General features: G+C 37.5%; 1 protein-coding gene across 44 annotated transcripts in view; it reads left to right on the top strand.

The window, feature by feature from the left end:
- Positions 1-26,692, top strand: part of Rims2 (regulating synaptic membrane exocytosis 2) — a 522,550-nt gene that overhangs the window by 145,834 nt on the left and 350,024 nt on the right. For all 44 annotated transcript variants that reach the window (XM_085831890.1, XM_085831897.1, XM_085831895.1 and 41 more), the window contains one exon: positions 14,275-14,585. In XM_085831890.1, coding sequence (XP_085688016.1) covers positions 14,275-14,585 — 311 coding nt within the window. The remainder of the gene's footprint in view (positions 1-14,274; positions 14,586-26,692) is intronic.

Here is a 26,692-nt window from a genome sequence, read left to right as displayed (position 1 = left end):
TACCAGGGATAGTTTTCTTTCCTTGTTTCTGAAAATGTACTTTATATTTTCTCTACAGTTATTATTTTTGGAGAATTTTATATATTATTATTATTGATTATTTTGATCCTATATTCCTACAGCAATTCCTACTGTATTCCCCACTCCTCCTCAAGTTCACAGTCTGTTTACACACACACACACACACACACACACACACACACACGCATGCACACATGTGCACACACACATATAGATACACACTCGCACACACATCTACATACACTCTACATCTAGTCAGTTTTCCCCTTATGCACATGTGTATAGGGTTGACCAGTAGGACAGAGGCAGCACGCCAGAGGCCTCATCCCTAAAATAACAAAGCTTCTTTTCCAATTCCAGGAGCTGATAGCTCCTCACCTGGAGGGGAGGGCTTGTGAACCCTCCCTCATCCATGCTGAAATGTTGTCTGGGTTGATCTTGGGGAGGTCTTGTGCAAGTAACCATAGTTGTTGAGAGGTCACAGGTGCAACATCCAAGTTCTGCCCAGAAGACGCTTTTTCACTGGAGTTTTCTGGTTTTCTAGCTCTGGTCCTTTAGGGTGTATTTTTGGAAAAAAAAAAACTAAGCAGAATTATATAATTTCAAATAATTATGGAAAATATATATTTCTATTATTGACATCTGTAAGCATCGCAACTGTTTTAATAAGTACCTCTACAACCTTTATATTACTGCCAGCATGCTGATGTACCTGTCCCCTGAGCCATTGGTACAGGCTGTTATATGTCCCATTTGGTGTGTGTACGCCACAGCCGCTCATTCTCTGCACTTTGTCAGTTGTGGTTCATGCTTGAAAGGATAGTATTTAGAAGACAGTTGGCTATAATGTCAGGTTTGCAGAATGCTAGTAGTATATTCTCCTCTCGGGTTATGTGAGCTCTCCAACATGGGTTCTTTGCTAGGTTTTCAGTACTAGGTATGATTTCCTTCCTATTGCACAGGACTTTATGCCAACTGGATGCTGGTTAACTCCAGTATGTTAATTCCTCTATTGCATTGTTGGGCTTATCTTGCCAGACCAGTCATTATTGCATTTCACAGTATTCACAGCTGAGCGAGATGTTGGGAAGGGATTTCATCTGGCAACCTACATAGCAACTTCTGGCTCGATGGCAGTCAGTCATCAGGAAGAAAGCTGCTAGGTCCATATAGCTTTATTTCTCCAAGTCCCGTGGCCAAAGTGTGTGGCATCTGCAGCCGTGGAATAAGTAAGTACAGAAAATCATAGGAGAGTTTACCCACAAGTCCTGTCAGTCAACCAAGAGCAATAGCAGTAGCCAGAATTGCCTCTGAGCCCCTAGCAGCATGGAGGTAGATAGCCCATGCCTGTCATGGGCTTTTTCTTTAATAGTCTATGACTTTTGGTGAGAGCATTACTCCTCATATTCCTCATAGTATTTCTTCTACATATAACATGTTTTTCATAGTAATTTTCTATAAATCCAAAGAGAGAATATACTTGTGTATATATTTAAAAAACATCTTTTTATAGTCACAAAAATATGCGTATTATTTGAAATGAGATATTCAGATATTTCTAGTGATGAGAGGGTTTAAAGACTAAATTTTTTTTACTGGATTGAGTTAAATTACAATAACAGTTAATACACAATTATTAAAATAAGAAGTACAAATTTTAATTGAAAGTAATAAATCTAAGAAAATTTCACTAGAAACTTATATCTTAAGGAAATGGGTAGATTGATTATCTTTCAAAGTTCATATTTGTCTTGGTAATTGTAACTTATAAACCTTGGTAGATCAGTTCTCTTTGCTTTATTTGCTGAGGAATTTTTTTCAGTAATGAAGCCATTTGAGTAGAAGTTCAGTTATAACAATTCACTCAGTTCTCTGAATTTTCCCAAGTTTTGTGACAAAAAAGTGAGGAGGTATATCATCAAAAATTATCTTAAATTATACACCAGTTGACCACTAATTTAGGTTTTCCTTCAGTTTGCAGAAAGCAAAGAACCTAAAGTATTAGACTTGAAAAATTCATTACTGAGTTAGTGATTCATTCTGTCAGTTTCTGGGAGTTATACCAAAAAGGCATTACTGATAATTATCAGATGACTATCCTTGTTTCTCTTTGACTTAGAAATACCTTGTTTAAGCCAATAGCTTAAGAAGGATTTGAAAAATGTTAATTTTAGTATTCTGCAAATTACAATTTTTACTGACAAAATTATTTTTTGCATTCTCAATTGCTCACTTATTTTACTATCTCTTCCAACTGACTATCTTGATTTTAGTTTGTAGAGAAATGGAACATATCAGCTAATAGGCAAAGATTATCTAGTCGTTCAACCTAATCAGCCAAATGAAAATTAGTTAATAAAAGTTTCCAGTTTAAACAGATGTTGGTATTGATTATTTATGCTCTCTCTCTCTCTCTCCCTGTGTATGTGTATGTGTATGTGTTGTATGCATATCTATGTGTGCTTGCCTGTCATGAGGAGGCCAGGGTTGCTGTCTAGTGTCTTCCTTTGTTGCTTTCCATCTTATGTTTTTGAGAGGATCTCTCATTGAATGCGGAGCTCACAATTTTGGCTAGCCTTGCTAGCCAGTGAACCCTGGAGACCCTCTCTTTCTACCCAGTTCCTCACCAACCATGAGCAAAACACTTTGCTCACTGACTGTCCATATATTCCCTAGCTCCATGCAGTGATAATTGTTACTTACCTGTTTAAACTTGAGCTTGAGTCTTGCTAGCATACGTAGTCCAGGAGGATGTAGGACTCATAATCCGTTATCTTTGAATTCATGATCTACCTGCCATCATCTTTTGGCTCTGAAATTATATGCTTGCCTTTTCCTTTAAATATTTAATTGGATTTCTTAATGTGATCCTAGTGGGACAAAAAAACTTTGTTTTAAAGTCGTTACTCACTCATGCATCACTTGAAAATTTTAATGCCATTATATTAATGATATTATAATAATTTCCATTTTAATGGTAGCATTTGACATTCCAATTAGGACTCATCATTTTGAGAACAGATCTTTATGAATATAAGTGTTTTAAAGTTACAAGTATTACATACAAGCTTATTTCTTGTGATTACTCACTGAAGCATTAACCATGACAATTGTGAAGTTAATCTTCATTACCAACTGCCTGGATTTAGAATAATCTAAAAGACAACACTTCTGGGAATGCTTGTGACTGTGTTTTCATAGAGGCTGAACCAAGAAGGCTAAATATTAATGTAAAATATGTCACCAGGCGAATGGAATGGACTTTTTTTTGTCTTACTGGCATTTACACAAGTATTATGCTTTCTGATTTTGTGTTTTTATGGATTTTGTTTTTGTGTGCATGTGTCCATTTCTTATTCTCTTTGCAATTCTACTTTTTTTTCATGTTTATTTGTTTTTTTCATGTTTATTTGGGAGAGAGAGAGAGGGAAGGCTGGGGGTATAGAGTTGGGGGGAGGATCTGGAAGGAGGTGCGGGGAGAGGAAACAATGATCAAAATATATTGAATGAAAGATTTTCTCAATAATTCAAAAGGGATAGATGAAGAGAAAGCATCCTAAGCAGCAGCGTTCCCCTTTACCTCTGCTTCCTTACCTACTCACATAAAGATCCCTATGTAAATGCTAAGTAAACCAGTATAACTTGCGTATGAATATTCACTGTTTAAAATTTCTTTATCAGTTGATTCCCTGGCGATTCCATGGGCACCACAATCTCCTTAGATGTGTTTTTAATTTTATCTGGAATGACTGGAAATATGCATAGATGAGGAATCTACCAAAATTTCTACCTTAATCTAAATCATACCCCCTGCAGTTTTATAAACTTTCTAAAGCCCAGTGCTATTTTTACCATGCTTTAATAAAATCACAGCAGTGGGCTTATCAGCTAATATCTTTTTGCTATTCTTTTATACTACATTGATAATAATCTCTTGTGTAATATTTCCTGGCTTCAACAGTGAGTGATATTAATTTGTAAAGCATTTCAAAATAGCCTTGAATAATTGCTTGTAGGCTGCTAGTGCTTTGTTTTCTACTCGCAGTATTAGTAAGTATTCACATTCTTTGGAGTTTATGTTTTGCAGATAATAGAAGCTTTATGGAGATGGTTTCATAATGTTGTTTGGCAATGGTTTCTTGACAGCAGAAAACAGAAGGAAACTCTAGCTCTGTATTCTGCCGTAGTCAAAGGTTTCTTCCCCCAAGGCCTTTTGTTGACTGCTTTCATATACTTTCTTAAATTTGTATAATTTTTAACAGATGGCAAATTGATAAACAGCATTACTTAAATTATTATTATTTTAAAATTAGATACCACAAACAATGTTTTAAAGTACGACCTACTATTTACTGTTCTAGTTGGTGGTGGGACCTGGGAGAGTGAAGCCAACCAATGAAGGGGCCTGAAGTCTCATGCACTAGCCAGCTTTACTCAGAGAGTCAGACAGTTTACACCCCGAGAGATGGAGAAACCACATGAACAAAGCGGACAACCACGAGGACAAGCCACACATGGCAAAAACCTATTCCCCATAGAGGCATATAAAACAAATAACAGTAGCCAGTTGTAATGAATAATCCAAAGTAAGTTCACTCCTATCCGCTATTCCTGGAAAGGGCACAAAAACACATTCCAAGAAAAATTCCATGTTTTTGAATAAATTAAGGTCACAAGACTCTTGTTTCTTCAGAATTTTCTCACAAGCACTCGGATTTTCTTCACTAGCCTCTATTTTTGACTGTGTTCTGACAATCTACTTTACTGGTAATTTATGACGCATACTAGGTAAATTATATCTTGAATTATTCCTTACCCTAGAACTGCATTTTACAGCATCTCTTCTGTCCGAGTTAGGATCTTGTCAAGTTTTAAATCCCAGCACTGTGCTTTATAATCTTGGTTATGTATTCCAAGTTTCCACAACTGCACATTTAATATGCAAGTATTTGTTTTAGCTGTTTATACAAGTTCATTTATACTAATATAAAATCTACAAATTTATTCTAGAGTTTACATTTATAATAGGAAACTACCATGTTTCTTTCTTTTTCAAGACATTCCCCATTTTTAAAAAAGTTAAATACAGATGAATTTAGAAACTAGGTTAATAAATCATGATATATATGCAGATTATATTTTTAAAAGTTATAACACTTGCTTATTGGAGTGAAAAACATGACATTATAGCTTGTTTATAACTAACCTACTTAAGATCATTAGCAGTGTTCCATGTCTAGGTTACAGTGTTCCTGTCATTCCTTATAAACCTTAGCATGTTTACTTTTGCTTGTTTGTCTTGCAGTTTGCTGTGATCTTAGTTGCTTTGTTTATTAAAATTTCTCTGTCAAATTTGGTTTTGGGAAAGGTTTTATTTCCAGTGACTTTTAAATTAATCTTTTGGTAGGTATATATACTAGTGGAGTTTATTATGGCAATTATCTATATATAATTGTACTTTGCTCATGTTCACCGTCAGTTGTTACTTCGTATCATCTGCTTACTAGTCCTTCTCCTCCCTGCTAACATTAAATCTAGATTTCAAGGGATGGGGAGATGGCTGAGGGGCTTAGTTACTTTTATAGAGGACCTAGGTTTGATTCCCAGCATTCACATGGTAGCTCACAAAAACCTATAACTTCAATTGCAGGGCATTAGATGCAGTTTTCACCTACTGCCCTCCCTCCCTCCCTCCCAACCCCCTCCCCTCCTTCCAAGAAACAAGGTCTCTGAATCTAGAGCTTTGCATTTGGCTAGGCTAGCTGGCCATGAAGTTCCAGGGCTCCTCCGGGCTCTGCCTACCCATTTACCACTCGCTTTTTATGGGAGTGCTGGGGATTTAATCTCATGACTGTGCAGCAAGCGCATAACTGACTAAGGGATCTCTTTAGTTCCCCTTTCTCTCTCTTACTTATCCTTACACACACACACACACACACACACACACACACACACACACACACACACAGAGTCACACACACACACAGTGAAACACTAACTAAAACAGTGGTTCTGGAATTTTATTTCTCATTTGGCCTTAAAAAGGGACAGGTTAACTTGAAAGAGGAAAGTGAGTTAACCTTGTGTATTCCACAGATGGAGTGCACGTGCCCTGTGATCAGAGTGTATTCATAAGAACAACAGTGGAATTCAGCACGGGAAGAACAAATAATCACAGACAGAGGCGGAGAGCTCAGCGATCAAAAATGCCATAGGGAGATCCAAAGGCCTCTGCTTCATTGTAAAGGCTCTGACGCTTATTCTCTCAGAGGAGAAAGCATTCAAATGTTCTGATGGCCGATGATCTTTCTTAAGAGTTTGAAACATTGAGAAACACCTACTTGATGGTGTTGTTGAAATACATTAGTGGGGGAAGGATGGAAGCTGAGAGAGTAGTTAGGAGGCTATGGCAATAATTTATGTGCTTGATGATGGTTGGTTAGGTAGTTGAGGTAGTGTGATGTCATTTGTGTAGATACGTTTTTAAAAGCAGAGGGAAAAGTTTCTAATACAGTATATGTAAGATATGAGAGGAAGAGTATTTTATTCTAAGATTTTTGACCTGGAGCAAACCGGGAAGATAAGCAGTTGCCCTTAGTGCCTCAGGGAAGATTGCAGGAAGAATAGGGCAAAGCTCTGTGATTCCTCTTTGGACTTGAACTCGAGGTGAATCATAGTGTAAAACACTGGGGCTTAGATAGGACACTGTGCTCTTTGAGCTTCTGCAGGGATACTTCTGCAGTTTAGCTCAGCTTTCTCATAATAGTGCATCTCCCGTGTGGAGTCCATCAGATGGCCATATGTCATCACTGAAGTTACCACCGTCAAGTCGCTCAGGACGAGAAGCACACGTGGCAGCAGCAAGTCCATGGCGCAGTCTGTGGCTCTGAACGTTAGTGTGTAGGAAACTTTGGAGGATGTCTGGTAGAGTAGCTAGTAGCGTCTGAGAATCAAGTAAATAAAGCACCATGTGTTGAGGCTGTCTGTAAGTCTGTCCTCCCCGAGCATGTTCTAGGGACTTCCCTGCCACCGCGCTTGCTCCGTTAGAGTTTCACCCGCCGTCTCTAGGCTTGCACTTCCGCCTTGCTCAGGTAGCGTCTTTCCTACAGCTGTGAGTCTTCAGTAACTATGTCTAGCTCCTTGTTTATTTGAATATATTCTTTTTAGAAATTCTCATGTTCTCCATTTTTAGTGAAGATTTCTGGGAGAATATGCTTTGTATTTTATGAAAACTTATTCGCACCAAATTTTGAGAGCACAGTTTTTTTTTGTTGTTGTTGTTGTTCAAATGACCTACATATAGTTCTCCTAAATTATGAAAATCTATCAACTGATAGTATATTTGAATGTTTGAATTGTTCATATGCAGTAGGAAATAGTTCTAAGTAATACCACACTTTGTAACATAGGATAGGGATCAGAGTTCTAAAAACATTAAACACACACACACACACACACACACACACACACACACACACACACATTTAGAATGGCTTGCAGGCTGTATGGTCCAGCTAACACAACTATGGCTGTCTAGCAACAGAAGATTTAAGAACGCGGTAGCTGTTTGATCCACAAGCTGGCTGTGTCAGCTGGTCTTTGGTATGTGCTGGAGCTGCTAGTAAGAACCAGAGCAAGTAGCCAAAGACAGAGAACTTCCTTCTTGCATGTCCTCTACATAGGTTGCCAGCAGAAGGGGTGACCCATATTAAAAGTGAATCTTCCCACCTCAGCAAATCTGGATCAAAATTTTATCTTCCTGCCTCAAAGATACAGATTAGAAGTGGGCCTTCCCACTTCAAAGGATTTAATTAGGAAAAACAAAACAAAACAAAACAAAACCCTTACTGCTGTGCCCAGCCTTTTGTGTTTTAGTTAATTCCAGATGTAATCAAGTTGACAACCAAGAATAGCTACCGAAGCCTGATTATTTGTGTCTAATGTTATTGTATCTTTAATAGAAGTTTTGTTTACTTCTCTCCAGCGTAGGGAGAGACAGGAAATTGATAGTGAGGTACCCACAGCAATGAATGAAAGTTCAGTGTGACTGAACAAAGTGCAACAGCACCGCCAAGTGGTGCACAGGGCTCAGAGTCCTTGTCTTGTAAGATAAGCTTGTCATTTTGTTTTGACATTTCATTTCTCTTTTAAAATTATTTAGAAGAATTTAAACTTAAATTACAATTTGGAATTCAGATGTAAAGATTTTAATGTTACATATTTATTTTGAATTCAGCAGTGACCTATTTTGATAAGAGTCAATATAGAATTAAATACTTCTTAATGACAAATTTGCTTTGAGGATCACTAATCCATTTCTCCCTAAAATCTCATTTAAAGAAAACATTGATAAAGAGAATAAAATTGTAAAAATACCAATACAAAATATATACAGCTGAGCTGAGGTTGTCACTCTGCGGTAGACTGTATACTTGGCATGTGCCAAGAGACTCCATTCCCAGGAACTCTTCTCTTGAAGAATACTAACTGGGTACTTCTCAAGGAAATGATGGGACACTACACTCCTATCATTGCATGTGTGCACAGACACACAGGCACACACACACACACACACACACACACACACAGACACAGACACACACAGATGCACAGACTCACGCACAGACTCACAGACACAGACACACAGGCTTGAATGGTATCTAAATCTATATCTATACATCTCATATAAGCCTGTGTGTTTCTATGTTTTTTAGTTTCCTCTCTGGCTTCTTCAGTGACTTTCTCAGTGTTTGAATAGTTTCCCTACATGTACTTCCTATTTGATTTCTAGTTTTATCCCACTAAAGTCTGATACTATACAAGAAATAATTTTGATTTCTTTTTTAAATTAAGCCTTTCTTTATGACCTAAGATGTGGAGGTTTTTTTATATATAAAAAATTCATTATTTCAAGCCAAATGGTGTTTGGAGAATGTATATTGTCCAGGTTATGTTAATATTTTCTAGGTGTATATACAAGAAAAGTAAACAAAAACAAACCCTTATCCCTCTGTCTTTGTGTATTTGTGTGTGGATGTGAACTGGGGAGGGTAGAAAATGCAGACAGAGGTAAAGCCAGTTGTGCCTGGTGTGCCTGGTGTGCTCGGCAGATGGTTGCTTACTTCTTTAACTAACATGTGGAGTCATTCGGCATTGACACCCGTGCTCTAAGTACAGTGACTTAAATAAAAAAGTGCTGCCTTGCAATAACTCAAGTCTGAAAGTTGTTCATATAAGTAACAGAATAGCCAGGTAGGCCTGGCTGCTTTCTTCATTTATTGAAGAAAATCAGATAAATAACAGAGAAAACAAGGTATATTTTGGCTAGTTACTTTTTAAAGCACAACAGTAGCCAACAGAGAAGAATGCAGTGTCTCAGCCTTAGAAATGCCTAAGTTTAAACCTTGGTTTTACAATCTCCTAGATACTTATCAAAGATCTCATTAGCCTGCTTTAGCTTAGATATGTGGCTGTAGCCTGAAACGGCATGTCACTGTTTATGGGGAAGGCACAGTGTCTTGCTACTTAACTCAGGGTTATCAGATGAAGCATGCATCTGATATTTATTTATTTATTTATTTATTTATTTATTTATTTATTTATTTTTTACTGTATTTCAGCAGCCTTTTATATAAGGATTACAGTGACCTGTTTGAAAGCCTTAATACTTGAGGACATATGCCAATATACTAACTTTGAAAATCCACCTTAGCAAAATTGAGGGAATAACTTATAGGTATTTGCCCAAATATCTCTAAATTCTGCCCGTTATGAGACACAGATATCTGGTAATGGGCAATGTGATGGCCTGGCCTCTCTGGAGTCTTGGGGTCTTGCCAATGTCCCTTGTGTCCTCACTTTCCCCTAACAGCGTCGGACAATAATGGACCTGTTGTGACTGTAGTTCTTTCATAGCACTCGTAAGTGAAATAGAAGCAATATTTCTGGTCACTTGTTTTCTTGTTTTCTCTCCTTCTATTCTTTAAAATTCACAATGAAATTTACATCTATTGATCTTATTCACCAATTCCATGCAGTGTTTGGTATATATTAGTTATTTAGTAAGGTTGTCTGAATCTATAAAAAATATAAATTAGTTTTAATAGTTATTTTCTCATCTGTACATAAATTAGAATTTTATGCTCTGAATGAATTTTTATGGTAAATTACAGCTTACTTCAGGTTTGTATATGAATATTGAATATGGTGTCATTATTTCAGTCGAGTAAATATTGTGCTGACATCTGACCTCTAGAAAAATCTCTTTGTAATTTTTTCTAGTTTCTGTAGTCTAAATATGCCTGCGATTTCAGGCCAACCCACATTACTTCATGGGATGTGAAGCTGGGAGTCCTTGTGGCTCGCTGAATAGTGCTCAGACTGTTAATACCCCAGTGAAATATTGCTCTAGTAATACATTCCAGTAGATCACAAACTTTAAAAAGACTGGAAATTCTTTAAGGCCATGCTATCAACTAAAATGATAAAATTAAAAACAAATTCTTGTAGCTCAGTGTAGTAGTAGTTATTCTATGTGAAATCCACACTAGTGTGGTGGTCACTCAGGCTTAAAGTTTCACTTAGGCTCACAGAATTATTATTATTATCATCATTATTATTAATTTTATTATTATTTTGAGTTTGTTTTTTTTTTTTTTGCCTTCAAGTTCCACTCCCATTATAGGAACTTTAATCCTAACAGCACAGTCAGAGTATATAATAAATTAATTTTGGTGTGAGCTTCCAGTTATTCTGACTTTTGTTCCTTAAAAGACATAGTAAGGCATTGGACTTTCACAACTCTTTCGCTTAAATTCATGACTGCACTGAAGTGGATGATAAACCAGGTAGCTTAAAAAGCTTGCTCGCTCCCTCTGTCTCTCTGTTTCTCTCAGTCTCTGTCTCTCTGTCTCTCTCTCTGTCTCTCTCTCTCCATCCATCTGTCCTTCTCTCCTCCCTTTCTTTTGGTAAATATATATTTATACAGCATCTTGTGTTTACATTCATCACCTAACTGTGCTTTCTCACCCGTCCCTGACACCCTTCCTTCCTTCCTTCCTTCCTTCCTTCCTTCCTTCCTTCCTTCCTTCCTTCCTTCCTTCCTTCCTTCCTTCCTTCTTTCCTTCCTTCCTTCTCCACTGCCCCCCTTTACTTCCAGTCCACCCCCTTTCTCTCTTTCTTTCTCCTAATGCCCCCACACCCTTCTTTTTTATTTTATTTTATTTTTTATTTTTTGAGGAAGGTCTCATGCAGCCCAGGCTGGGTTCAAACTCTGCCTGAAGCCAAGGCTCGCCTTGACTCTCTGATCCTCCATCCTCCATCTTCTCAGTGCTGGGGTTATAGGATGCACTATCACTCAGTTTTAGGTTATTTTTTAAATAAGCTGCCTTCGTAGTTTTCTACATTAAGGATACTTTCTATCTGTCTCCATTAAAATGCACTGGGATCCTTTTGTTGTAGTTCTTTCAAGCAAACATCTTGAATATATATTAGTTCTGGATCTTTTTTGCAGAGGTTAATATAGGATGTTATTTTTTAATGGATGTGACTTATTCCAAATACAGTTAAATTTTAGAGTCCTTTAACAGATTATCATTCCAATAGGAGTAGTAATTTGTTTAAAATGGAAAAGTTAGGGTGGGGGAGCACCCTCATAGAGTCAGGGGAAATGGATAGAGAGTTTGTGGAGGGTAAACTGGGAGGGAGTAGATAAATGGAATGTAAATAAATGGAAATAAACTAACCAATAAAAAACAAAAGAAATACAATAAGAAAAAAGAAATGCAGATTTTATTTGTTAGTGTGGAGAGTTTAGCTCAGTGAAAAAGAATTTGCCTGGTAAGTGACTTGGCTTGGTTCCCAGCAACTCTTTTTCATTTATTTTTAAAGTATCTTAAAAGAGGTCTGTAGGTACCTTCTTCTGTCACAGGTCATATCTTGGTTATCATTTGTATATAATTTGATTTTCAAATTAACTGATGCATTTGAATATATTTATATTGATATTCATAGCAATAATAGAAAATGAAATTTGAACTGTGGAGTTTGTTTATAAAATTGAGTAAGATTACAGTGTTTTGTTAAAATTACTTATTTATTTAAAAATAAAATTGGCACACATTGATATTATTGATGAGTAACCTATTTGAGAATTGATGCAACATATATCTTGGTTTTACAGTAGCGCATACCTTATTATGTTTTCTTCATGATTGTTTCAAATGACTTCAAGCTAGTAAGCATGTAGATCTTAGCAATTATAAATTTTATGTTCTTATTATGCTAGTAAAAGATAGAGCCTTTGCTTCCAATTAAAATAGCAATTAGTACTGAATAAAGGAATGTATTTCCCATGCAATGGTAGAACAAAAGTCATAATCATAATAAACAAACTATACAAATTATACAAATTGCTTAAGTGGAACATTAAGCAAATCATTTAAGTGATATTTTACACAAACACTCTTATCTCAGTGAAAAAACAGCAGGTGATGCAGTCATGGATAGTTATCTTAACTATCTTTGAAAACTTTCTTATGAATTTGAACGATAAACTATGCACATTAGCCAGCAATGGCCTTTTCCTCCCCTCTTCCCAACCATGACGATACCCACCCTGTGCTTCATTTGCAATTGAAAGATTTTTTTCAGAACCCAGTAACCTAAGGACATTATTGCTATGTGGCCAGAAAAACCGTTTCGTATCTCAAAAATCTTCTTTTGGTTAGTCAAAAGATCTAAGAATAATAAATAAGCTATACATTCATGAAATGCAAGGTAATCACATATTTAAAACAAGTACTGGCCATGTGCTTATTTACACTGGCTTTCACACACACACTTCATGTTTCTAGACTTCTTTCATATTTAATGACTTACAACATCTTATGAGCTTATTTCTGTTTTGTTTTTAATTACTGTGCAGAAACAGGGCTTTATTTTACTATAATTATTTATATTGTTGTAAGTCATTTAAATATGAAAAAAGTCCAAAAATGTGTAATAAAAATTAAGTATATCTTGTATATGTGGAAATATTTTTATTGATGGACATTTGTTGTATCAGGTACTTTTACTAGATTTATTCCTCTCTACTCTCTGTTTACTCTCTGTTCTCTCTAACTTCCCTTAGTACCTTGCCTGTGTGTGTGTGTGTGTGTGTGTGTGTCTGTCTGTCTGTCTATCTATCTATCTATCTATTGTCTGTCTGTCTATCTGTCTGTCTGTCTGTCTATCCATCAACCGTGCAACATATTCACTCTCTTTCCCTTCTTCCCCCTGCCCACTCATTCATGCCTCTCCACTGCACTAGTGCCTATTCCTCCCCTTTCTTTATCCCTAAATATAGAGTCAGCATGTGAGAGAATATATGCAATATTTTTCTCTCTGCATCTGGCCTGTTTCACAACGTAGAGATCTCCTGCTGCATTTGTTTTCCTGTGCACATCATGATTATTCCTTATTGGTGAATAAGAATCGGTTGTGAATGTTTTCCTGTTTTCCACATATGCGTTATCTATTCATCTCTTGATGGATGTTTAGATTAGATATATTGCTATTGTGAATAGTATAAAAATAAATGTAGATGTGAAGGTAAAAGAATTAAGTATATCATTACAAATTCTGACCAATTAATAGGTTTTAGAGAAATAAGTAGTGTTCTTAGGTTTTTTTTTGTCATTAGGAGCTACTTAAAATAAATAAAATTCTTTTAAAAAGGATATAATATATAGTTGGTGGTAGATAATTTTACCCTAATATTAACAGTTAATTTACTGGAAATGTATTACAGGGATTTTATAACTGATTTCTATTTTAAAAAACAATATAAGAAAATAAGTACTATTATTTTACCTCTATCCTTTGTTAAAGAAACCATGTTCTATACATTGGAAGGTTTATTACCTTGCTGAAAGTTTTACTTCCCGATTTTAGAGATACATTTGAAATCGACTGTCTCTCAAATTCATCTTCGGTTTACTATGTTATGCTTCTAACTAAATAAAGATAATACAAACAAAAAACTAGTATTTTGATGTGAGTTTTTCTGTCAGTATAATTTCATTATAATTACCCTGTAAAAATTAAAGGATTTAACTTATGTCAGCAATTAATCCTGATATTTTAACTTCAGAAGTACAACCATGTAACTTTTTGTTGGCTTGAGTATTCTCTCCTTTTGTTTACCTTTCATTTTTCACTATGTAGGGAGACTGATTTCTTTCTCTTTTCTTTTTGTGTCATTGTGTGCAGGTTATGTGGGTGTGTAATTTGTGCCGAAAACAACAAGAAATCCTCACTAAATCAGGAGCATGGTTTTATAATAGTGGTTCTAATACACTGCAGCAACCTGATCAAAAGGTTCTTCGAGGGCTTCGAAATGAGGAAGCCCCTCAGGAGAAGAAAGCAAAACTACACGAGCAGCCCCAGTTCCAAGGAGCCCCAGGTGACTTATCAGTACCTGCAGTTGAGAAAGGCCGAGCTCATGGGCTCACAAGACAGGATTCTATTAAAAATGGATCAGGAGTGAAGCACCAGATTGCCAGTGACATGCCTTCAGACAGGTAAACATTTTGTCTCATCTCTAGGTACAGTTTGTTGTTTCTGTCTGTGTTTCTCGACATCTATCCTTTTGTGGGTCTGACAATTGAACTTGGGTCTTCAGACTTGTGTAGCATGTGCCTTTTCCTGCCTAGTCACCTTGTTGACCCAAACATAGTATTTATAATACTCATTCTAAGCGGAAATAAAAAACTGTGAAATGTTTAACCATCAGTGAGTTGATTAAGTGATATATCCATGATGTTCAGGATTTGAGGTATGACTGGTTTAATGTATTTATGTTTGATATATGCAAGATTATAAAATAGATTTCCCAGAATGAAGACATGAGTTTAAACAGGACAGCTTTTGTTGCTGTTGTAAATTGCACCCTTCCTACTGGATGTATCAGTTGTTTACTGTAGTCTTTCTTGAGTAAAGGCAGAGGCTATTTCTTGTGTTTTATAGGCACTTATATATTTTCTTTGGTGAACAATATGAACCTTTATTTTTTTATACTTATGAATTAAATTGTAAAAGTGTTTTGCGTTCCTTTTTAAGCTGTATGCATTATAAATGTTTTCTTTTGAAATGCCTTTAAATATAATTTGATTATGTATAGGCTCTTGTACAGGGTTTCATGATGTAGCGCTAGTGGGCCTGGAGCTTAATATGTAATCATGGCTGGCTTTAAACTTCTTAATCTCTTATCTCAGCTTCCTATGTCCAGGCATTTGCCACCATACTTAATTCTTTGTCTACCTTGTGATGAACAAAAATTTTATTTTGATGATTCCTGATTTGCTATTGATTAGTAGTTCCTAAGAAAATCATTGATTCTAACAAAATCATTCTCACCGTAGAGTCAAAATGTTTTCCTCGTTTCTTTTAGAAACTTTATATATCTTTAGCCTGAATCAAAGGCAAACACCTATTCTTTAGTATTTTCGTTTGTGATATTAGGGATTGAGCACAGCGTTCAAAGCAGGTGTGCTTCCACGGAGCCATCTCCAAATCCTTTCATTTAAACTTTCTTTTAGAAGTGCTATACTTTCATATTTTATAGTTATACACGACCCATCTTTGGTTAAAATTTTATGATTACAAAGGAAAAGCTCCCACTGTATCTTTCTTTGGAGGTCTGGGAATGCAGCTGCTGCACCAGCAGTTGTTACACTGACGAGTCTTCCTTAACTGAATTACCTTTGTCCTTCTGTCCAGCATTGGCTGTCACCGTCTGAGTTGGCCCCACGCAGACTCTTCTTGTTCACGGTCCATTTCTGTGCCAAGCCACGTTGTTTTGACTGCTAAGCACTTACAGAGCCTTCAAACAGAGAGTGCTGGGCTTCAGCTTTATTGTTTATTTTTAAAGCTGTTACAGTAATCTGAATGCCAGGATCGTGTTATAAGTACAATTTAGAATAATTTCCCCAAAAACATTTTACTTAATTCACCTAGAAAGCTGCCTGCCATTTCTGAACCGTAGAAGTAACATAAGACACATAGCATTGGATTCTTAGTTTTCCCATTTAGCCCATAGTTTCTAATTGAGAAATTCACTTTTATTTAAATTTCAAGTGATTACCAATGAGGAAAGGCCTTATAAATTTTAAAATTGAGTTCTATCAATTTTAGTTTTTTTCCCTCTCTCCATCCTTTTTTACTTTTTTAAGTTGTTGTTATTTACTTGTTTAAACTGACAAGTTAAGGTGGTGGTGTGCTGTGTTTTTAGTGTACAACATGGACTTTGGCATATAGAAATTGTGGAATGGGGGGATCAAGCTGTTTAACAGATGAGTCACATCACATGTTTTTCTGGTGAGAAGATTTAAAGGCTACCGTATGTTTTGTATCCATCATGATGCACCATGGAGCTCTTTGATTGTTATGTATTAATTATACATATTAATGGATTTTAATGTGATGTACACAGGTATGCAAACAGCACACATTTTCTCTCTTGTACCTTTTCTTTTGGTTAAGTAGCTAGTCTGCAGGAGCGCTTTTGTCCTTGAGTATTATTTTGTTTTTCTCAGTTATAGAATATTGCTTTTTGGACATTATAAAAAATGGTCTTTTGATTATAACAAGGTATTTTAAAATGATAGCAATATGTTATGATCATAAAGGAAAGCACTAAGGGGAAGTATGTTAATAAAACATTTTATACATGGATTTTATTCTTTTTCTTATTTTGATATTATTGCATTATTATTATTATTAATTTCAGACAGGTTTTTTTTTTTAAAGTCCTGGCTGTCCTGGAACTCATTATGTAGACTAGGCTGGCCTTCAACTCTGAAATCTGTCTGTCTCTGCCTGGAATTAAAGGTGTGACTTCATTTTTGATTTTTTTTAAAGAAAATTTCATTTGACATTTCTATATTGCTCATCTCTAAGCATATTTTAAAAATTGATTTTGTTTTTTTAGTCAGTATTAAAGCTGTGAATGGTTGATGCATCACACTTACATGTTAGAGCAATTTCATCTTGTTTCTTTCTATCTTTTTGCCAGTGGCATTTTAAATCTTCTATTGTTTTTCTCCTTAGTCATTAAGGCTAATTTCAAGTTGAAGAACTGCCTAAAACATTCTTGTATAGCCTTTCCCCCTGAAATCTGGGACTGTCTTTATCTTTTTACTTCTACAGCTCTGCTAGGTACAATATTTTCTGTTGTCAGTTTTCCCATTCAGGAACCTCACAGAACAGGAGAGGAGTGAGATGTCTGCTGTCAGATAGCATATTAATGAGTTGTTTTTCTCCCCTTCTTTCTTCTTGAGAATCTCCTATCTTCCATGTTAGAGAGCATGGTTATAATATATTTTGGGATAGATGCAATTGAGCTAAATCTAGGTATTGATCTTTGGTCTTCCTGACCCTGTATACTTTTCTTGAGGGTAGTATAAGTTTTCTGATTGCTTGTTTAATACAGTTTCTTCTTCTTTTGGCACTATCTAGTCTCTCTTTAACCACAGCAACCCAAGTAGTTACTCTTTTAATATCTCTTCAAAACGACTGTGAGCTTATTTAATTTCTCCTGTTTTCTTCTTCCCCCATCAGGCTGTGTATTCTTGAGCAGTGTGTCTTTCTCCTTCTCTCCGCAGGCTGTGTGTTCTTGAGTAGAGTGTCTTTGGGCTTGTTCTTTGCTCAGACTTATCTTGATCTAAATGTCCTTTTGGGGTATGTTTCAAAATTCTCTAGTATATTTTTTCAGTTGTAAGATTTCTGTTTGATTTCTAAGCATTGTCTACATTTCTGAATTTTGAATTAGTTCTTTGTGTTCTGTAAGCTCTTGGTTTCTTTAAAACAGCTATTAGAACTCCATTCAAGAGTTCACATGCTTTCAGTATTTCTCACTTTTTAAAATTTAAATTTAATTTATTTTTTATACTCCATATTCCATTCCCCACCACCTCATCCACCTTTTGACTGCTACAGATCCCACACCTCTTCCCCACCCCACCCTGTCTCCACCTGGATGCCCTCACTGTCCACCCCACCTGACCTCTAAACTCCCTGGGGCCTCCAGTCTCTTGAGGGTTAGGTTCATCTTCTCTGAATGAACACAGACCTGGCAGTCCTCTACTGTATGTGTGTTGGGGGCCTCATATCAGCTGGTGTATGCTGTCTGTTTGGTGGTCCAGTGTTTGAGAGATCTCGGGGGTCCAGATTAATGGAGGCTGCTGGTCCTCCTGCAGGATTGCCCTTCTCCTCAGCTTCTTTCAGCCTTCTCTAATTCAACAACAGGGGTCAGCTGCTTCTGTCCATTCGTTGGCTGCAAATATCTGCATCTGACTCTTTCAGCTGCTTCTTGGATTTTTCGGAGGGCAGTCATGCTAGGTCCCTTTTTGTGAGCACTCCATAGCCTCAGTAATAGTGTCAGGCCTTGGGGCCTCCCCTTGAGCTGGATCCCGCTTTGGGCCTGTCACTGGACCTTCTTTTCCTCAGGCTCTTCTCCATTTCCATCCCTGTAATTCTTTCAGACAGGAACAATTATGGATCGGAGATGTGACTGTGGAATGGGAACCCCATCCTTCACTTGAGTCCTGTCTTCCTGCTGGAGGTGGGCTCTATAAGTTCCTTCTCCCTACTGTTGGGCATTTCATCTAAGGTCCCTCTCTTTGAGTCCTGGGTCTCTGACCTCCCAGGTCTCTGGTCCATTCTGGGGGTTCCCCAGCCTCCTTTCTCCTGAGGGTTCTTGTTTCCATTCTTTCTGCTGGCCCTCATGACTTTAGTCCTTTTCCTCACCACATATCAGGTTCCCCTCTCCCCGCCAATACCCCTACCCAATCCCTCCGTTCCAGGTACCTCCCTCCCTCCCCACTTATGATTGCTTTTCTCTCTCCCAAGTGGGACTGAGGCATCATCACATGGGCACTTCAGCTTGTTGAGCTTTTTGAGTTCTGTGGACTGTATCCTGGGTATTCTGTATGAGTTTTTAAAATTTTTTTCTAATATCCATTTATTAGTGAGTACATACCATGCATGTCCTTTTAGGTCTGAGTTACCTCACTCAGGATGATATTTTCTTGTTCGATTCATTTGCCTGCAAAAGTCAGGATGTCCTCATTCTTATTAGCTGAGTAGTATTACAATGTGTAAATGAACCACATTTTCTGTATCCATTCTTCTGTTGTGGGACATCTAGGTAGTTTCTAGCTTCTGGCATCACAAATAAGGCCACTATGAACATAGTGGAACAGGTGCCCCTGTGGCATGGTGGGGCATCTTTTGGGTATATTCCCAAGAGTAGTATAGCTGGGTCTTCAGGTAGATCTATTTACAATTTTCTGAGGAAGCTGCAGATTGATTGCCAGAGTGGTTGTACCAGTTTGCAATCCCACCAGCAATGGAGGAGTGTTTCTCTTTCTCCACATCCTCTCCAACATGTGTTGTCACCTGAGGATTTAATCTTAGCCATTCTGATTGGTGTGAGGTAGAATCTCAGGGTCCTTTTGATTTGCATTTCTCTGATCACTAAGGACTTTGAACATTTCTTTAGGTGCTTCTCAGCCATTGGAGATTCCTCAGTTGTGACTTCTTGGTTAAGTTCTATACCCCATTTTTTGATTAGGTCATTTGGTTTTTTGGTGGTTAGCTTCTTGAGTTCTTTATATATTTTGGATATTAGCCCTCTATCAGATGGGCAAGGAGGGTTAGTGTAGTTTTTTTCCCCAATCTGTAGACTGCTGATTCGTCCTATTGACTATGTCCTTTGGCTTATAGAAACTTTCCAGTTTCATGAGGTCCCATTTATCAATTCTTAATCTTAGAGCATGAGCCATTGGAATTCTGTTTAGGAAATTTCCTCATGTGCCAATGAGCTCAAAGCTCTTTCCCACTTTTTCCTCAAGTAGTTTTAGTGTATATGGTTTTATGTTGAGATCCTTGATCCATTTGGACTTGGGCCTTGTGCAAGGTGACAAATATGGATCTATTTTTGTTTTTCTACATACAGACTGCCATTTAGACCAGCACCATTTATTAAAGATGCTTTCTTTTTTCCATTGTATACTTTTGGCTTCTTTGTCAAAGATCAAGTGTCTGTAAGTGTGTGGTTTTATTTCTGGGTCTTCAATTCTATTCCATTGCTCAACCTGTCTGTTTCTGTACCAATACTGTGTTGTTGTTGTTGTTGTTTTTTAAATCACTATTGCTCTATAGTAGAGCTTGAGGTCAGGGATGGTGATTCCCCCAGAAGTTCTTTTATTGTTAAGAATGTTTTCACTATTCTAGGTTTTTTGTTTTTCCAGATGAATTTGAGAATTGCTCTTTCCATGTCTTTGAAGAATTGTGTTGGGATTTTAATGGGGATTGCATTGAATCTATAAATTGCCTTTTGGTAAGATGGTCATTTTTACTATGTTAATTTTGCCAATCTATGAGCATGGGTGATCTCTTAATTTTCTGAGATCTTCTATTTCTTTCTTGAGAGACTTGAAGTTATTGTCATACAGGTTTAACTTGTTTGATTAGAGTCACACCAAGATATTTTATACTATTTGTGGCGATTGTGAAGGGAATTGTTTCCCCAATCTCTTTCTCAGCCTGTTTATCCTTTGTATAAAGGAAGGCTACTGATTTATATGAGTTAATTTTATATCTGGACACTTTGCTGAAGTTGTTTATCAGCTGGAGAAGTTCTCTGGTAGAATTTATGGGGTCGTTTATGTATACTATCATATCATCTGCACAGTGATACTTTTTATTTCTTCTTTACTAATTTGTATCCCGTTGATCTTTTTTTTTTTTTTTTTTTTTTTGATGTCGTATTGTTTTAGCTAACATTTCAAGTACTATATTGAATAGATAGGGTAGTGGGCATCCTTGTCTTGTCTCCGATTTCAGTGGGATTGCTTCAAGTATGTCTCCATTTAATTTGATATTGATTGTTGGTTTGCAGTAAATTGCTTTTATAATGTTTAGGTATAGGCCTTGAATTCCTGATCTCTCTAATACTTTTAACATGAAGGACTATTGTGTTTTGTCCAATGCTTTTTCTGCATCTAAGGAGATGATTATGTGATTATTTTCTTTGAATTTGTTTATATAGTGGATTATATTAATGGATTTTCATATATTGAACCAACCTTGCATCCCTGGGATAAAGCCTCCTTGATCCTGGTGAATGATGGTTTTGATGTGTTCTTGGATTTGGTTTGCAAGAATTTTATTGAGCATTTTTGCATCAATATTCATAAGCGAGATTGGTTTGAAATTCTATTCTTTGGGTGGGTCCTTGTGTGGTTTAGGTATCAGAGTCACTGTGACTTCATAGAATGAATTTGGTAGTGTTTCTTCTGTTTCTATTTTATGGAATAGTTGGAGGAAAATTGGTACCAGGTCTTCTTTGAAGGTCTGGTAGAATTCTGCACTAAATCCATCTGGCCCTAGGCTTTTTTTTTGGTTGGGAGGATTTTAATGACTTCTTCTATTTCCTTGTATGATATGGACATGTTTAGATAGTTTACCTGCTCTTGATTTAACTTTGGTATGTGGTATCTGTCTGGAAAACCATCCATTTTATCTAGATTTTCTAGTTTTGTTGAGTATAGGCTTTTATAGTAGGATCTGAAGATATTTTGAATTTCCTCCGTTTTTATTGTTATATCTCCCTTTTCATTTCTGATTTCATTAATTTGGATACTGCCTCAATATCAAAATTAAATGGAGACATACTTGAAGCAATCCCACTGAAATCGGAGACAAGACAAGGATGCCCACTACCCTATCTATTCAATATAGTACTTGAAATGTTAGCTAAAACAATAAGACATCAAAAAAAAAAAAAAAAGATCAACGGGATACAAATTAGTAAAGAAGAAATAAAAAGTATCACTGTGCAGATGATATGATAGTATACATAAACGACCCCATTGGCTAGGGGTTTATCTATCTTGTTGATACTTTCAAAGAATCAGCTTTTGGTTTTGCTGATTCTTTGTATTGTTTTCTTTGCTTCTATTTGGCTTATTTTGGCCCTGAGTTGACTATTACCTGCCTTTTACTACTCTTGGGTGAGTTTGCTTCTTTTTGTTCTAGAGCTCTCAGGTGTGCTCTTAAGTTGTTAGTGTAAGATCTTTCCAGTTTCTTTACCAGGGCACTTAGTGCTATGAACTTTCCTCTTAGTACTGCTTTCATTGTGTCCCATAAGTTTGAGTATAATATGTCAACGTTTTCATTAAATTCCAGGAAGTCTTTAATTTCTCTCTTTATTTCTTCCCTGACCAAGTTATCATTGAGTAAAGAGTTGTCAAGTTTCCATGTATATGCGGGCTTTCTGTAGTTTTTGCTGTTATTGAAGACCAGCCTTAGGCCATGGTGATCTGACAGGATGCATAGTATTATTTCAGTCTTCTTGTATCTGTTGAGCGTTGTTTTGTGACCAATTATATGGCTGATTTTGGAGAAGGTACCGTGAGGTCCTGAGAGGAAGGTGTATTTTGTTTGTTTGTTTTAGGGTGAAATGTTCTGTGGATATTTGTTAAATACATTTGGTTCATAACCTCTCTCAGTTTCACTGTGTCTCTGTTTAGTTTCTGTTTCAATGATCTGTCCATTGGTGAGGGTGGGGTGTTGTAATCTCCCATTATTGTTGTGTGGGGTTCAATATGTGTTTTGAGTTTTAGTAATGTTTCTTTTATGAATTTGGGTGCTCTTGCATTTGGGATATAGATGTTCAGAACTTAGACTTTCTTTTGGTGGATTTTTCCCCTTGATGAATATGAAGTGTCCTTCTTCATCACACTTGATAACTTTTTGTTGAAAGCTCATTTTATTGGATATTAGGATGGCAACTCCTGGTTGTTTCCTGGGACCATTTTCTTGGAAGACCTTTTTCCATCCTTTTACTCTGAAATAGTGTCTGTCTTTGTTGTTGAGGTGTGTTTCTTGTATGCAGCAAAATGCTTGATCTTGTTTGCATATCCAGTCTGTTAGCATATATCTTCTTATGGGTGAGTTGAGTCCATTAATATTGAGAGATATTAAAGAAAGATGACTGTTGGCTCCTGGCATGTTTGTTTTTGTAGGTGGCTTTGTGTGCTTGTGGTTTTCTCCTTTTGACTTTGTTGTGAGATGCTTAATATCGTGTCCTTTCTTTGGTACAGGTATCTTCCCTGTGTTGGAGTTTTCCTTCCAGGATCCTCTGTAGGTCTGGGTTGGTAGATAGATACTGTTTGAATTTGGTTTTGTCCTGGAACATTTTGGTTTCTCCATCTATGTTGATTGAGAGTTTTGCTGGTTATAGTAGCCTGGGCTGGCATTTGTGTTCTCTTAGAGTCTGCATGACCTCTGATAAGGTTCTTCTGGCTTTCATAGTCTCTGTTGAGAAGTCTGGTGTAATTCTGACAGGTCTACCTTTGTATTTTACTTTACCTTTTTCCTTTGCAACTTTTAATATTCTTTCTTTACTCTGTGCATTTAGTGTTTTGATTATTATGTGACAAGAAGATTTTCTTTTCTGTTCCCATTTATTTGGTGTTCTATAGGCTTCTTGTACCTTTATGTCCATCTCTTTCTTTAGGTTGGAGAAGTTTTCTTTTATGATTTTTGTTGAAGACATTTTCAGGTCCTTTGAATGGGGAATCTTTGTTCTCCTCTATCCCATTTATCCTTAGATTTGGTCTTTTCATTGTGTCTTGAATTTCCTGGATGCTTTGGGTTAGGAGTTTTTTCTGTTTTGCATTTTCCTTGACAGTTGTGTCAATCTCTTCTATGGTATCTTCTATTCCTGTGAGTCTTTCTTCTATCTCTTGTATTCTGTTGGTAATACTTATATCTGTACTTTCTGACTGCTTTCCTAGGTTTTCCATTTCCAGGTTTGCCTCCATTTGTGTTTTCTTCATTGTTTCTATATCCACTTTTAGGTCTTGGATTGCTTTATTCAATTCCTTCACCTGTTTACCCGTGTTTTCCTGTATTTCTTTCAGTGAGTTATTGATATCCTCCTTAAAGAACTCTATTATCTTCATGAGATAGGATTTTAGGACAGATTCCTGATTTCAGGTTGTTGGTGTTGGCTTGCTGTGGTGGGAGAATTGGATTCTGATGATGCCCACATATTTTGGCTTCTGTTGCTTATGGTCTTGTGCTTGCTTTTTGCCATCTGGATATCCCTGGTGTTTGTTGATCTGGGTGACTCTCTGGACTCTGCCTCTTTTGTCCTGGTTGCTTTAGGTCTCCTGGTAGGTTTGCAGCCCTAGCTATATCAGACCACCTGTGGGGCGTTCCAATTGGGCAGCTCTTCACAGGGACAGAGAACCTGCTGATCTGTTGCCCTGGCTGCATTGGATCTCCTGGGAGGTCTCCAGACTGTTGGATCTTCAGTGGAGCAGTCAAGCTGTTTTCCAACTGTGCTGAGTGTACCTGAACCCCAACTGCTTTGAGAGCAGAGGGTCCTTAACTGCTCAACTGCTCTGAGTGCAGTGGATCCCAACTGCTCTGAGTGCAGCAGGTCTTTTAGGATGAATTGGGATATGGAATCTTCATGGGAGCAGACCAACTAGGGGTCTGCCCCAGCAGCAAGGGCTTTCAGTATCTCTTGTCTTGTTTTGACTGTCAGTTGATCTCAACTAAAGAGTTCTTGGTGTTTGTTGATATTTGAGCTTATTTATGCATTGAAGAATCCAGCACTTTCAGTTCTGCAGGTTTTGTGCCTATCATTGCAAGACTTCTAAGCAGGCTTGTTACTTCTGAATTTGTAGCATTTGACATCAAGGAATAATTGTTCTTTCTCTCTCTCTCTCTCTTTCTCTCTCTCTCTCTAATTAGATATTTTCTTTATTTATATTTCAAATGTTATCCCCTTTCCCCCCAGAAACCCCTTATCCCATTCCCCCTTCCTCTGCCTTTAGGAGGGTGCTTCCCCACCCATCTACTCACTCCCACCTTCCTGCCCTGACATTCAGCTACAATGGGGCATTGAACAACCTCAGACCCAAGGGTTGCTCCTCCCACTGATGTCCAACAAGGCCATCCTCTGTCAAATATTCCGCCAGAGCCATGGGTCCCTCCATGTGTACCCTTTGGTTGGTGGTCCAGTCCCTGAGAGCTTGGAGATGGGGGTCTGGCCGATTGACACTGTTGTTTCCCCCAAGGGCTGCAACCCCCCACAGCTCCTTCAGTTCCTTCTCCAACTCCTCCATCGAGGACCCCACACTTAGTCCAATGGTTGGCTGTGAGCATCTACCTCTGTATTTGTCAGGCTCTGACAGAGCCTCTCAAGAGACAGCCATATCAGACTTCCATCAGCAAGTACTTCCCAGCATCAATAATAGTGTCTGGGTTTGGTGAGTTTATATGAGATGTATCCCCAGGTGGGGCAGTCTCTGGATGGCCTTTCATTTATTCTTTGCTCCACACTTTGTCTCCATCTTTCCTCCTGTGAGTATTTTGTTCCCCCTTCTAAGAAGAACTGAAGAATTCACTGGTCTTTCTTCTTCTTGGGCTTCATATGGTCTGTGAATTGTATCATGGGTATTCCATGATCTTTGCCTAATACCAACTTATCATTGAGTACATACCATGTGTATTTTTTTATGACTGAGTTACCTCACTCAGGATTATATTTTCAAGTTCCATCCATTTGCCTGTGAATTTCATGAAGCCATTGTTTGTAATAAGTGAGTACTATTCCACTGTGTTAATGTACCACAATTTCTGTATCTATTCCTCTGTTGAGGGACATCTGGGTTGTTTCCAGCTTCTGGCTATTACAAATAAGGCTGCTATGAACATAGTGGAGCATGTGTCCTTATTACATGTTGGAGCATCTTCTGGGTATATGCCCAGGAGTGGTATAGTTGGGTCCTTAGGTAGTAAATACTATGTCCAATTTTCTGAGGAATTGACAGACTGATTTCCAGAGGGGTTGTTCCAGATTTCAATCCCACCAGCAATGGAGGAGTGTTCCTCTTTCTTCCCATTCTCCAGCATCTGCTGTCACCTGAGTTTCTGATCTTAGCTATTCTGACTGTTGTGAGGTGGAATCTCAGGGTCTTTTTGATTTGCATCTTCCTGATGACTAAGGATGTTGACCATAGGTATGTGGTTCATTTCTGGGTCTTCAGTTCTATTCCATTGATCTACCTGCCTGCCACTGTACCAATACCATGCAGTTTCAGTATTAGACAGTGATTTAAGTCCAGTTGTTTTCCAAATCAGCTGTTGGTAATTTCAGGATGATCTGGCGAACACCTGAAAAGTTGTCCCTGTTGGCCTCTTCCTGGATCTTTGGTAGGCACAGACATACTGTCTACGGTTATTCACCTTGTGGTGGAATGCTGTCTGACTGGGTTAACCTGCTACAGAGGGACATACTTGAGCCTCCTGTGTCGTGAGTTAATGCTCACTTCCATTTTCCTCCTCTAGGCAGTTATTTATTTATTTTCCTGTGCTGTACTAATTGAAGAAATGAGTGGGCACCAATACCACAATGCTGTATCATATTCCTATTCCAAAGCCCATTAAGACCATCAGCACTGAGGTTGGACTGAGCTGCCTACTGTTGAGGCATATGCATGACTCAGATGAGTTATCCTAGCCCAAGATCACAGCTGTCAGTGGGTGGTGGTGTTGGGATTGAATCTGATGGACTAGGGCTTAGGTTTTTTTCCTGCCAATGAAGATG

This window comes from Mus caroli, unplaced genomic scaffold, assembly GCF_978045245.1.
Source record: "Mus caroli unplaced genomic scaffold, Mus_caroli_1 scaffold_16, whole genome shotgun sequence".
Taxonomy (NCBI): domain Eukaryota; kingdom Metazoa; phylum Chordata; class Mammalia; order Rodentia; family Muridae; genus Mus; species Mus caroli.
Note: the sequence above shows the minus strand (reverse complement) of the source record. Positions and strands in the feature narration are given on the sequence as shown.